Raw genomic sequence first — 13,549 nt, 5'->3', positions numbered from 1 at the left:
TTTAGTCATTTCATAGTGGGTATCTGCAGACATTGAGTCCCGATCCAGTACTTCCATTTTCCTGCATCAATGGTTGACAAAGTCCTGCAGGTGGGCCATGAGAGATGAAATGATGCTTAAAATTTGGTAAAAAAAAAAAAAAAAATTTAGTAAGTGCTAGAAGGTGAGGCTCTTGATTCTCACCAATGGTTGCAAACCTTTGGTAATGATCAACAGAACAAGATCACAAACATAAGTGGGAGAAATGAGATTCCTCCGTTGGTGAAGAGGGAAGTGGCAAGGGAAGAGGTCCCAAGGAGGTCAGAAGAAAGGCTTTAAAGACACTCAAAGCATCCCTGACTCCTGGGAGGAAAATGCACAGCACCGGGACAAATGGCACTCTGCTGTACACAAACGTGCCAAAGTATGTGAGGCCAACAAGACTGCTGCGTCAGACCAGGAGAGACAGGCCAGGAAGTCACGGTCCAACAGTCTCCCTGATGATGTTCCCCTCATCACCTACCCCCACTGCCAGCGTACCTTCTGTGCACAAATAGGACTATACAGCCATCTGCGCACTCACTGATGTACCTCATCATCATCAAGAGCTCTCCCTCTCTTTTTCCACTGGATGACAACAATGGTCCTCATCAAAACCGATGGACAAGAACAGCATCTGGGCCTACACTCAGGGACAGGATGAGAAGCTCAAATAACTCAGGGAGTGACTCAGTAGAGCTGCTGCTTCGCCGGATAGAAGACCTCCCTAGGGTGGTCCTGGGAACATCTCAAGAGAACTTGGCTGAAGATAGGGAAGTGTGGGATGAGCTGCTTAGTCTTCTGCCACTGCGACGCAGATCCAGATAAGTGTCAGAAAATAAATGCATGAATGAATGAGTATTTGATTATTTTTCAAATGTAATCAGAAATTATAAAACAGCCATGAGATTTAAATTATGTGTTATTCTTCATTTGTCTGACCTAGATTAATATATATGGAATACTTCATTTTAGTTTCATGAGTCTATCAAAACTGTGATTAAAGGTTCTGGATGGGCCCCAGATGATGTTCAGATATCAAAGTGGGCCCTGGTGTTCTCAAGTTTGGGAACGGCTGTCCTAGATAATACACTTACACAGGGCGCACTGCGAGTATGTGTATGTTAAAGTGTTTCCCAGTTGATACATTAAGTAAAAAAAACAACTTATAATCAACGAAGCTTGTCTGTTTTTAAGCTTTTGAAGAAAAAAAAAATGAAGTGAAGAAACTGAATTTTGTTAATTGGTTCATCAATTCCATATGGTGCACCACTGTCACAGAATTCACTTCAAAGAAAGGGGGATGTGATGATTAATTCTGACAGTTCTGTCAGTAATGACAGTTAAATGTGTGGTAAAACATAAGAGGAGGTAGCAGTACACCATCATGTCCATTTGGTGGTACAATGTGCTACCTGTCAGTAAATGCTACAAAAGAAGAAGAGAGGGCAGTAGAATACAGTTAAACAGAAATCTACACTGAAACTATAAAGAGTGAAGCACCATCCTTTAAAAATAAACCGTATTTGAAGCGAACCAGAGCATAGCTATGCTTTTGAAAACACTGAACCACACAGCCATGCTGGTGGTGAGCAAATACTGAAAGCAGTAGTAGACATCTGTGATGTTGAGATGTCATATCCACAATGGACTGCGTGTGTGGACAGATTAGAATGAGACCTGTGTTTAATAAAGCAGATTCCGATCCATCTGTAAATGCTTTGTTCGGACCCGATACCAATCTTTGAAATGAGATCAGGACATCTGCACTCATAATCAGAATGCAATGAGAAGTAGAGTTTGTTTTGTGATCCAAAAACACTTCAAAATATGCAACAAAAAGCTTCCCATCAAAGCTAGCACAAACTGATGCCAGTATCTCTGTCAAGCTGGGTTCCCAAGACGCCACCTTGAGGTTTACCTCGGAACATAAACACTTTCGACCAATGAGTAGACAGTGTAGCTTCCATTAACATGTTTATTTTGCTTTGTAAGTGAGAAATAACTTAAAATCAATTGAGGAAGGAATTCAGTACATCGAACAGAGAAACTACATGGAGAGTAAAAAAAAAAGTCAACAAACTAATACAATCTACTTCATAATGGTTGAAACAGACGTACGTCTAAAGAAATATGGCTAGCTCTGGGTATGTTTATTTAATATCTAATTAGCTCTGCTCTGTTTGTTCAGAAATTAAATATCACCAACAATAATTGTTGTAAAAGTGTAACAAGACGGAATGTGTTTGCAACCATGCAATGCAATGTTAAGGCTTGAAAAAGGATGTTGGAGTTGAAATAGCACACCACTGCCAGTGACAGATGTTGTTTAAGGCGCCAGATTGACAAGATCAAAAATAATAAATCTTGATTTGCCAGTGCAACAGGGCTATTCCATAGGGCGATGCTTCTGCTTTAAATATCTACCCCGACAGAGCATGATCAAACAAGTTTCAACCCGTAGTCACTATGAATACCCCCTATAAAGACGTTCAAACATGCTTTAAGCCGTTAAGACGACGAATACCAGGAAGTTATGACGTACTAGCAAGAATTTAGAGAATATGGTTGAAATTTTTGAACAGTTAAAAAATTGGATCCTGATTTCAAATCTAGTGCAGATGATGGCCGTAAATACTACGTATACCAAGTTTGTTTGAGACTGACAAAAGATTGCTCATGAAGTTACTGTAATACTTCAAAATGTGCCCCAATTTGCGAATCAGGATTACATGGGAAGGAACAGCGCTCTGTGGAACAGCCCCATAATACCCCCCTCTAAGCATCCATCACATGCTGGCTGATTATGAATGAGTTAAAATTATGACCGACTGTGACTGAAACTCATGTAGTTGGACTCCTGTTTATAGCAGCACTCTGCCCAGCTAACCCATTACGCTAGCAAATGCAGGACAAGCACAATGTCCACTATGTTGGAAAATACAGGAGAACACATTTAAAAGAAAGGGGAGGTAAAACTCAAATTACACAATGGATAGCACGTCTGACTTGGGACAGCACCAAAACTTTGTCAGCACTGCAAATCAAATCACTGATCCAGTAAGTTTGAAAACCTTCACAACATATGGATTTTGAAACATTGTTTTGGAATCTGTATCAAAAGGAAGACATCGTGCGCTGTGCTGAATCCTCAGTACGTCATTAAATGTTATGAAACAAATGTTTTGATGCGTTCTAATTGATTCTGCCCTCTGGTGTCGAAACATAACACAGAAGAGAATAAACTATGATTGCACTGTTTTTTAATGGAATAATTAAGAGCTACAGTCAGCAAAGTTGCATGTTGCTAAAAAAAAAAATCTGCAACCCATTTAGTGTAAAGCATCTGCCTCCCCACATCAAAAACATGATCTTGCAAATTAGCAATTATGTTGCTACGTAAAAACTCAACAGCTGAATCCATCTCAAGGAGCCGGCGACATTCGTGGGGTGCTGTTAGGTGACAGATGGGACAGAGATGGAGTTATTTAAAACGGGAATGAAGCTCACGTGGCAGCCGAAACAGCAGGATTGGGGGGGGCTGCATCCGCGAGTGTACACATGGAAACGTGATTACCCGTGTTTGTCTGTGCCTGTGTGAGAGACACCAGGAGATGCGCGGACCACTTCTTTGCATATGAGCATCAATCTTATGGAGACGCGCACGTGTGCACTTGTGCGCAGACTCCTGTGTAGGTGTGGGTGAATCCATCTGTGCACGATTCAATGTGTGATGAATTACTGATGGCAGCTGGTGGAGCGGCGTGATCCCTCAGCGCTGGTGACAGCTGCTGTTAGCGGTGCTGTCTCCGCCCGGCCCCACCTCTTCTTCAAACATGCCGGCTCATTAATGCTGCGGGAGCGCCGACGCCACACTGTGTCGCCTGACCGCAGACCCGACAGCACCAGACGCAGGGAGAGGCAGGGGCGGGGCCTCGTTGTTTGAGTGGGGGCTTCAAACATATGGCCGTTGGCATGTGCACGTCTATTTTTGCCTGCCTGCCTGTGTGCATCTGCACACCGTGTAGGTGTTTTCTTTTTCTTTTTTTTTGCATTTCAGCATACAGTACGAGTGTGCCAATCTGTTTCTCTGTACGTGTGTTTATCTAAGTGTCACTAAAGAGCTGACGAGCAACAACAATCCTCCTTGTCAGATCAGAGCACTGAAACAGGCTGCTGTCACATCGCTCACCTGCATTATGCTCAAAACTAATGCTGACACCTACAGATTGTGCAAATGACAACCAGGTGAAAGACGGCGCCAAAACGCGTACATGTGGTTGCCGGTGGGAAGGTGGAGGATTAGCATGAATGCTCACAGTGTGGCCGCGTGTAGGTGGAATCAGGCATCAGGAAGTGACCATCGGCTGTACAGACACTGGATGAACTCTTTGTGATGTCACACACAGGTTTTCAAATGAGAAGGCCACAGAATACAATAATCTTCTGTACACCACAAAAAAAAGACATCTTATACACCACAAAAATTGTTTAAATATGACATATGTAATGTACACTAATATAAGTTGTATGCAAAGGTTTGGGCACCCCTGATAATTTTCATAATTTTCCTTTATAAATCATTGATTGTCTGGATCAGAAATTTCAGTTAAATATATCATATACAACCCCTGGCAATAATTATGGAATCACCGGCCTCGGAGGATGTTTATTCAGTTGTTTAATTTTGTAGAAAAAAAAGCAGATCACAGACATGACACAAAACTAAAGTCATTTCAAATGGCAACTTTCTGGCTTTAAGAAACACTATAAAAAATTGGGAAAAATAATTGTGGCAGTCAGTAACGGTTACTTTTTTAGACCAAGCAGAGGGAAAAAATATGGACTCAATTCTGAGGAATAAATTATGGAATCACCCTGTAAATTTTCATCCCCAAAACTAACACCTGCATCAGATCAGATCTGCTCATTAGTCTGCATCTAAAAAGGAGTGATCACACCTTGGAGAGCTGTTGCACCAAGTGGACTGACATGAATCATGGCTCCAACACGAGAGATGTCAATTGAAACAAAGGAGAGGATTATCAAACTCTTAAGAGGGTAAATCATCACGCAATGTTGCAAAAGATGTTGGTTGTTCACAGTCAGCTGTGTCTAAGCTCTGGACCAAATACAAACAACATGGGAAGGTGTTAAAGGCAAACATACTGGTACACCAAGGAAGACATCAAAGCGTCAAGACAGAAAACTTAAAGCAATATGTCTCAAAAATCGAAAATGCACAACAAAACAAAGCCATCATTAACACCTAAACAGAAAAAAACAAGGTTACAATGGGCTAAGGAAAAGCAATCGTGGACTGTGGATGACTGGATGAAAGTCATATTCAGTGATGAATCTCGAATCTGCATTGGGCAAGGTGATGATGCTGGAACCTTTGTTTGGTGCCGTTCCAGTGAGATTTATAAAGATGACTGCCTGAAGAGAACATGTAAATTTCCACAGTCATTGATGATATGGGACTGCATGTCAGGTAAAGGCACTGGGGAGATGGCTGTCATTACATCATCAATAAATGCACAAGTTTACGTTGATATTTTGGACACTTTTCTTATTCCATCAATTGAAAGGATGTTTGGGGATCATGAAATCATTTTTCAAGATGATAATGCATCTTGCCATAGAGCAAAAACTGTGAAAACATTCCTTGCAAAAAGACACATAGGGTCAATGTCATGGCATAGGGTCAATGTCATGGCCTGCAAATAGTCCGGATCTTAATCCAATTGAACATCTTTGGTGGAAATGGAAGAAAATGGTCCATGACAAGGCTCCAACCTGCAAAGCTGATCTGGCAACAGCAATCAGAGAAAGTTGGAGCCAGATTAATGAAGAGTACCGTTTGTCACTTATTAAGTACATGCCTCAGAGACTGCAAGCTGTTATAAAAGCCAGAGGTGGTGCAACAAAATACTAGTGATGTGTTGGAGCATTCTTTTTTTCATGATTCCATCATTTGTTTCCTCAGAATTGAGTGAGTCCATATTTTTTTCCCTCTGCTTGGTCTAAAAAAGTAACTGTTACTGACTGCCACAATTTTTTTTCCTGATTTCTTATAGTGTTTCTTAAAGCCAGAAAGTTGCCATTTGAAATGACTTTAGTTTTGTGTCATGTCTGTGATCTGCTTTTTTTTCTACAAAATTAAACAACTGAATGAACATCCTCCGAGGCCGGTGATTCCATAATTTTTGCCAGGGGTTGTAGCAGACGAACACACTGATAGAAAGTGAGCAATAATTATTTAAACAAAATTAGGCAGGTGCATAAATTTGGTCACCCATGTCATTTTATTGTTTTGAATACATTTAGCACTAATTATTGGAACACAAAATTGGGTTGGTAAGCTCACTGACCCTTGACCTCCTTACACAGGTGAATCCAATCATGAGAAAGGATATTTAAGGTGGACATTTGCATATGTTTCCCTTCTTTGCATTTTTTCTAATGAGTGGCAACATGGGAGCCTCTAAACAACTCAAATTATATACAGGAGACCATGGTGGACAAAATACTATCATCTAAACCTTTCAAAGGTCTCATCTCTAAGTTGTATAACATCATGCTTGATCTTAAAAGTTCACCAGCTGATAAATTCAAAAATGCATGGGAGAAAGACCTGGGTCACGCTGTGTCAGATGATACCTGGGCCTCTGCACTTAAACTTGTGTACTCTTCTTCCTTTTGTGCTAGGCACCGTCTGATTCAATTCAAGGTGGTGCACAGAGCGCACATCTCCAGGGCCAGGTTGTCTACGATGTATCCTGAAGTCAGTCCTCTGTGCATTTGATGTAATTTGAGTGAGGCCACCCTTTGTCACATGTTTTGGTCCTGCTCATGCCTTCAGGTCTTCTGGATGAACATTTTTAACACTTTGTGCCAGGCATTCAATATTAATTTGGAACAAAACTCTGTACTCGCACTTTCTGGTGTTTTGGAAAATCAGCCACATGTGAGCGCTAGGAAAAAACAATCTTTGGCCTTCGCATTACTTATAGCACGTAGAGCCATTCTCTTCAAGTGGAAAGATCCTAACCCTCCTCTGCACTCACAGTGGCTACAGGATGTCATGTCCTGTCTAAAACTAGAAAAATTAAGGTTTTCATTGAAACAGAATCTCAGTGGATTTGAGAACACATGGAGACGTTTTATGCAATTGTGTCCAGCTCTTTGAAATTATTTATTTATTTTTTTATGGTCGCATTTGTGTATCTATGGCACATGTTGTTAATATCCTATCTTGGTGGTGACAGGTTGGGAGGGTGGGTGGGATTACTTTAATATTTGCTTTTGTGTGTGTGTGTGTTGTTCTGTATTGATTTTTGTTTTTTTAAACTTCACATTACTCACACAGTACATGTGACCTTGAACTGGTGGGACATTCTGCACAAACATTTGACTCTTTAGAATTATCTCTAAATGTAACTGCCAGCTCTTAACATTCTCTGTATGTTTTGAAAAATAACAAATACATTCTGATTAAAAAAAACAAACAAACAAACAAACAAACAAAAACTCAAATTACCTGAAAACAAAGATTGTCATGGTTTAGAACTTTTACATACAACTATGTGTGTGTGTGTGTGTGTGTATATATATATATATATATATATATATATGTGTGTGTGTGTGTGAATAAAGTACAGTTTAAAAAGTGTCGGTAAACATTTAAGGCAGTAATTGTAGATGCCTCCATACTGGTCGTGCCTGACGCCACCTAACTCCCAGCCGACTGCAAACAAGTTAAGTGTAAGCAAAACAGGCATGACCTGGGCAGAAGCAATGTAGCCAAAACAGTCCACCTATCTTGAAGTTACCAAGCTTGATGAGACTAACAAGCTAGGTAGCCTTCAGTTCTTGTGTTTGACTAAGACATTTTTACTGACTGAGCAGTGTTTCTCATGGTGGGTGGCTTGGGTGCTGGCCATTAAAAACCATGACCGGTATACCGCCTCATTATGGTACAACAATGCAGCTAACATCATCAAGCTCTTCATACCTGCTAATTAATGCTAACTGTGCAACGATACAAATTACTGCAAATAATACTAAAATTCATGTGATGGTCTGTTTAACCACACATCAAGCCACATTATCTCAGGTACGCATCATTTGCCCACAAAGGATCAAACCGGTTGAATCCACAGCAGCTGGCGGCTTCTGCTAACAGGTGCCATCATTGACCAAACCCAGCACACACTAGGTGTCAATCAAAGTGAAAGCATTAATTATCCATCAGGTTTTATCTTACAACCATGTAAAACTGGTGAGTATAAATTCACCCCATACACCTGCAAGAACGGGGAAGTAACTACAGAGACTTAAACCATTTTTATACTAGGCTGTAAAGATGTTTATTTCTGCTGTACAGTTGGAGACTTTAACATGGGCTTCTACGATGAATGACACTCTTTTGGAGTCAGCCTAAAGAGGTCATTTAAGGAACTACAGGTTTTGGCACGTTTACATTGACTTTATTTTTCAACAACAAAGACTGCTGCTTGTTAGCAACACACACGCATGCATGCACGAAAGATATGTAGGACGCATTTGTGCTCCATTTAGGTCCATAAATTGATATGATCATTTCAAATGACGTAACAGTCACTGCCCAGATACTTCCATATGTCCTTAAGGTTGGCAAAGATTTCAGGCAATACATCCACTAGAGGGCACTGTAAGTCTCAAATATCTCTGACAACATCAAACATGATGACAGTCAAAGAGGTTTTGTGTGTGTGTGTGTGTTTCCACTATTGTTGAAGGTCTTCCTAACATCCTTTTGGCTAAGGCTGTGTCTCACTCAAACTACTGCCCACATGATTTCCGTTGGAACAGTTGTGTTTTGTTCATATGCGCAAGCTTTCAGAGAACAGACACAAATATGGATAAAATAAATGTGGGCAGGTGGCCCGTGTTTACAGCTGAGTAGAAATTAGGTTTTAGTCTGAGGCTGTCCGCCAGAACGTTAGGTCCATCAGTGAATACCTGTAGGTAGGTGATTCTGTTCTGGACCAGATCCGACAGGTCTTTTGCCTCCTTTGTTCTCCATTCGCCCAGTCCGTCTGCCTGGCTGAGGTAGTACAAATCTGTCATGATTGACCTGCAGCCAAACACATATACATCCACATACCTTTAATTATTTATCTTTATGTTGGACAGAGAGATTTTCCAGATGTGCAACATACTGCCATTTATACTGGAGACTGTTACACTGACTTGGCACATTTGACTCTTGACGGGCCATATTAAAGCCTAGCATATGTATTCATGCTAACCTTATCAGTCGTGGTTAGCATCAAATGCTAACTGTTTGTGTTAGCGGCTAACGTTGACAGTAACAATTTTCTTCAGTACAGCCGATCAGTCATTTAATGTGTGCCAAGTCAACAAAACAGTGTTTGGCCCAATTAGGCACTTACAAGTCCATAAATATTTGGACATCAATTTATTTCCAACAGTCGGCCACAGAATATCATGGTTAAAACAAACACCAAATATAAGCTCGAAGTGCCAACTCTAAGCTTTAGCTATTTGGATCAAATGTGGTGGAAAGAGTGAGGGTCATTCAAAATGATTTGAATTTGAGAAAAATCTGTTTAAACTCAACATCATAGGCCAATGGCAAAATATGGCTTATATTTGCATACCAGGGATATTTAGAATTGCTATTTTATGGAATTGGTTACAGATAACCCCATAGTTACCATGAAACACTAATATGAAGTGTGTCTTCGTCTCAGACGTGTCCTGTCCTTGGCCTTTACCCAACTGGATGACTTGAAGAAAACGAGTTGACTAGTTAGGTGCAAAACTATTATGACTAGATATCCCAATCCTATTTTTTTAAAGTTTTTTTTTTTTTTGCGGCAGTCACCTTAACAACAAATTCAACGGAACTAATTCCGTTGGAAACCAAACGCAAACCACAATGGAACAATAGTGCCATCGCCTTCCTACAAGATTATCTTTGTCTCATCTCTCTGGGGGTGTTGTCTGAGAACAGTACAGGCTATTTTAGGTGCTTTTTGTGGCCAACTTTAATTTGGCCTTTCTGTTTTTGGGGTTTCCTAATGGAATGTTTTGGTTTCCAGTCTAATGATACCTGGTTTGCTGCCAGTGGCAGCTTATTTATCTTTGCATCGACAGCAAATGCTACACTTTAAATCTATGTTTAATGGCTGTTTTTGTTTTCTTGCTTATTCTTAAAAGAAATAATGCAGGAAAAAAACAAACATCAAACAGCTGAGTTAGTACCCATTTGTCCACTTTTGCTCCTTTAAATGTCGGGTCAGGCGAATACCGCAAGTGCTGCAATACTCTACATTCTTTCATCTGCACTTCGAGCTTATAGTCATATTTGCCTTCAACTCTAACACAGTATGTTGTGGTAGACAACTCTCTGCATTCACATTCAGACTATGTCATAGTAATTATCAATCACACAGAATTCATTGATGCAAACAATAAGATGCGGCTGTTTTAGGATGGTACCCAAGATGTGGTGATGTGTTCACTGGAAAAATGACAGGAGTCCAGTGAGAGCTGCTGAGACAGCTGGTTTGACTGCTGCAGGCAGGAAGTGACACATGTAAAGCTCCTCTTCCTAAACGTACCTCATAGTAAAGACATTTTCATATTAAAGCAGTGCCAATCGCACATTAAGACAGGATCCGATTTAACACCATAAGGCCTTAAAGGGTTAACACCGTCTAACTATACAAAGCAACAAATACAAAAATGACACAGATTTTAAAAGCATGTCGCATGCTGGGGATGTGAAATGAATCCCATATAAAATCCATAGGTAGTCATTACCGGAGCACCACGTGTACAATTTTACAAGCTGAAGAGAGAATGTTTCAGTCAGAACGAGGGAAAACGTGAATGTGACTGTCTTCACTTAAACAAAACTTAATCAGACAAACAAGAAGTTATTTTGTGATTGTTTCACAGCAGTTAAACAAAAACACGGAAAAAGAAAAGCCCAACCAATGTTTTTTTTGTGGGGGGGGGGGGGGGGGGGGGGGGGGGGCAATATTGATACAGATATTTCTTCAAAAAAAATATGATACCGATATGGAGATAAAAATACTTTTCAATAAACTATCTCACCTGAACAACTTCTATTCTAATTTTGAATGCATTATATATATAGCATTTCTTGTATATTCGTCCGTGAATTGTTCTGTTTGTAGCCTGGCCCAAGCAGAGGGTCACCCCTTTGAGTGTGGTCTGCATGAGGTTTCTTCCTCAGAGGGAGTTTTTCCTTACCACTGTTGCTCTGGGGGTTGGTAAGGTTAGACTTTACCTGTGTGAAGCACTTTGAGGCAACTCTGTTGTGATTTGGTGCTATATAAATGAAAATAAATTGACATTGAAATTATATAACAAAATAATGACTGAAAGTATTTTTGCAATTTTCATTGTTCAGCAATTTCATAGCAACTCCACCCCCACCCCCACCAAAGAGACCTAAAACCATCACAACGTGCATTGCAACTTTTATAGAAAAGCTGATCCAACAAAAATTACAAGGAAACAAAAAAGAATTATAATACTGCCGCTAATAATAACTCACTATGCCATCACTGCCAGGTGCTAAAGCCTCTGTTGGCCTCACTACCAGGCCTACAAGAGAATCCTGATGGAAACACAATGTGTTATTACACTACAGGGACTAGCACTAAACCAAGCAAGTATTTGTTGTACAATACACATGTTACAAGTGCTGGTTCAGGGGATACATTTTTGGAATATATGAGACTTGTTTTTGTCCCTTATGCTTTTTTGTATTCTGGGGACGACATCTTGCAGTGCTAACAGGCTGTGATTGATCAGTTACTGGGGTGTATGAAAGTCAGATTTTACTCTCTGTAGCACCACTATTAGTTTTCACCAACAAAACAGCTGCTTCATCTGCCCCAAAACAAACAAACAAACAAACAAACAAACATATTTAGGCCAAGCCAATGCAGAGAAGATGCAGTAAAGTGACAGTGAAGTACGGACAATATGCAGTATTTATGATGGTTAATTCCTCTTTGTCGCTTTCCAAAATAATGCACAAGCCCACACAGGATCAGACAAGTGGAGGCTGGGAAGAAAACGATTTGTTACTTCAAAATCTAAGAGCGATAATTTGAATCTTAATTGTGTAGTTTGCTAAATCAAAAATATGTCAACAATGAAATGATGCTCAAAAAGGTCAGTACACATTTATCAATGCTGACCTCTTTGTCACAATTCATGTGTTATATTAAATGACAATTTAACTACGTCACCATGTAAATCCCATCTAGTTATTTACAATCCAAATATCCACCCAGTTCCCAACAAAACATCAATAAATATATAAACAATCAAAGTTGCCACATAAATCAGTCTCTCTTCAGCCTACATTCTTAAAGTGTTCCTTCTGTACACATTTTTAAAGTACCCTATATTAGTGCTTCTGTATAACTTCAACCCATTCCACACATCCACCCCACAAACCGAAATACAAGTACTAGTAACAGTTGTATAAACCCAGTGATTGATTAAGTGTAACAGTCTTCTTAAATTACAATCGCAGTCTGACCATATGTCAGTTGACCTATAATATTGGCCAAATATGACCTTTTCATGAAGACACTGGTATCAGCGTTATTTAGGCAATATGAAAACTTTTATTTTACTGAAAACAGAATGCAGACAAAAACTTTTGGCTGTTGGAAGTGGTGTCATTAGGCATTGTTTACATTGTTGTCAAACATGGCTGGGACCCTCACCACCCCTTGGTCACATTGCTTATAATCAAATCAAATCAATTTTATTTATATAGCGCCAAATCACAACAAACAGCCGCCCCAAGGCGCTCCACACTGCAAGGCAAGGCCATACAAACATGTGTGTTGAAACAGGGTTTGTACAGTTTGCAGTTTGTACAGGGGTCAAAAGTTAAAGTTGCTCCAATTTTAGTAAAAAATGGTGCAAATTGTTGATGGAGCTATTGGATTAATAAATGGAATAGTTTTGACTGTGTTGAATGCTTGATCTCTAAAGTAAAGGTCAAATAATGTTGGCGTCCATTGAACTCTATGACATGTGACATGTTATCTTGTAACGTGATAACTAAGCATGATACATGGTGCAAACAATTCCTTTTTGAAACCCTATTAACTCAACTAATAATTTGCATCACCTCTGAACAAAATTTGAGCAACTCTAAGTTTTGACCCCTGTACAAACTGAAACAGAACTTTGTCACTATTCTTGTTGTTTTTACCACATAACTCTATAGAATTCAGTCATAGATAGTCCAAACTATACCTTTTTGGAATCTTTACAATCAGACAAGTAATGTGGTATCATTTTCAATATGACTGGAGCATGTTTATATTTTAACCCCTATGTAATTCTTCAACTGACCCCTACGTGGCCGCCTATTCAAGTGGCCCTTCAGCTTTTTCACCATTTGAAGGATTCTAATGTAAATATTCTGTTATCTGCTGCACTAACAGAGAGACATCAG

At 39.8% G+C, this 13,549-nt stretch overlaps 1 protein-coding gene across 1 annotated transcript in view; it reads right to left on the bottom strand.

The window, feature by feature from the left end:
- The window catches only part of fut8b (fucosyltransferase 8b (alpha (1,6) fucosyltransferase)), a 255,849-nt gene that overhangs the window by 50,563 nt on the left and 191,737 nt on the right, over window positions 1-13,549 (bottom strand). Inside the window, 1 exon segment of the mRNA XM_034161646.1 lies at window positions 9,025-9,139. Coding sequence (XP_034017537.1) covers window positions 9,025-9,139 — 115 coding nt within the window.

The sequence above is a fragment of the Thalassophryne amazonica genome, chromosome 21 (assembly GCF_902500255.1).
Source record: "Thalassophryne amazonica chromosome 21, fThaAma1.1, whole genome shotgun sequence".
In the NCBI taxonomy this organism is placed as follows: Eukaryota; Metazoa; Chordata; class Actinopteri; order Batrachoidiformes; family Batrachoididae; genus Thalassophryne; species Thalassophryne amazonica.
Note: the sequence above shows the minus strand (reverse complement) of the source record. Positions and strands in the feature narration are given on the sequence as shown.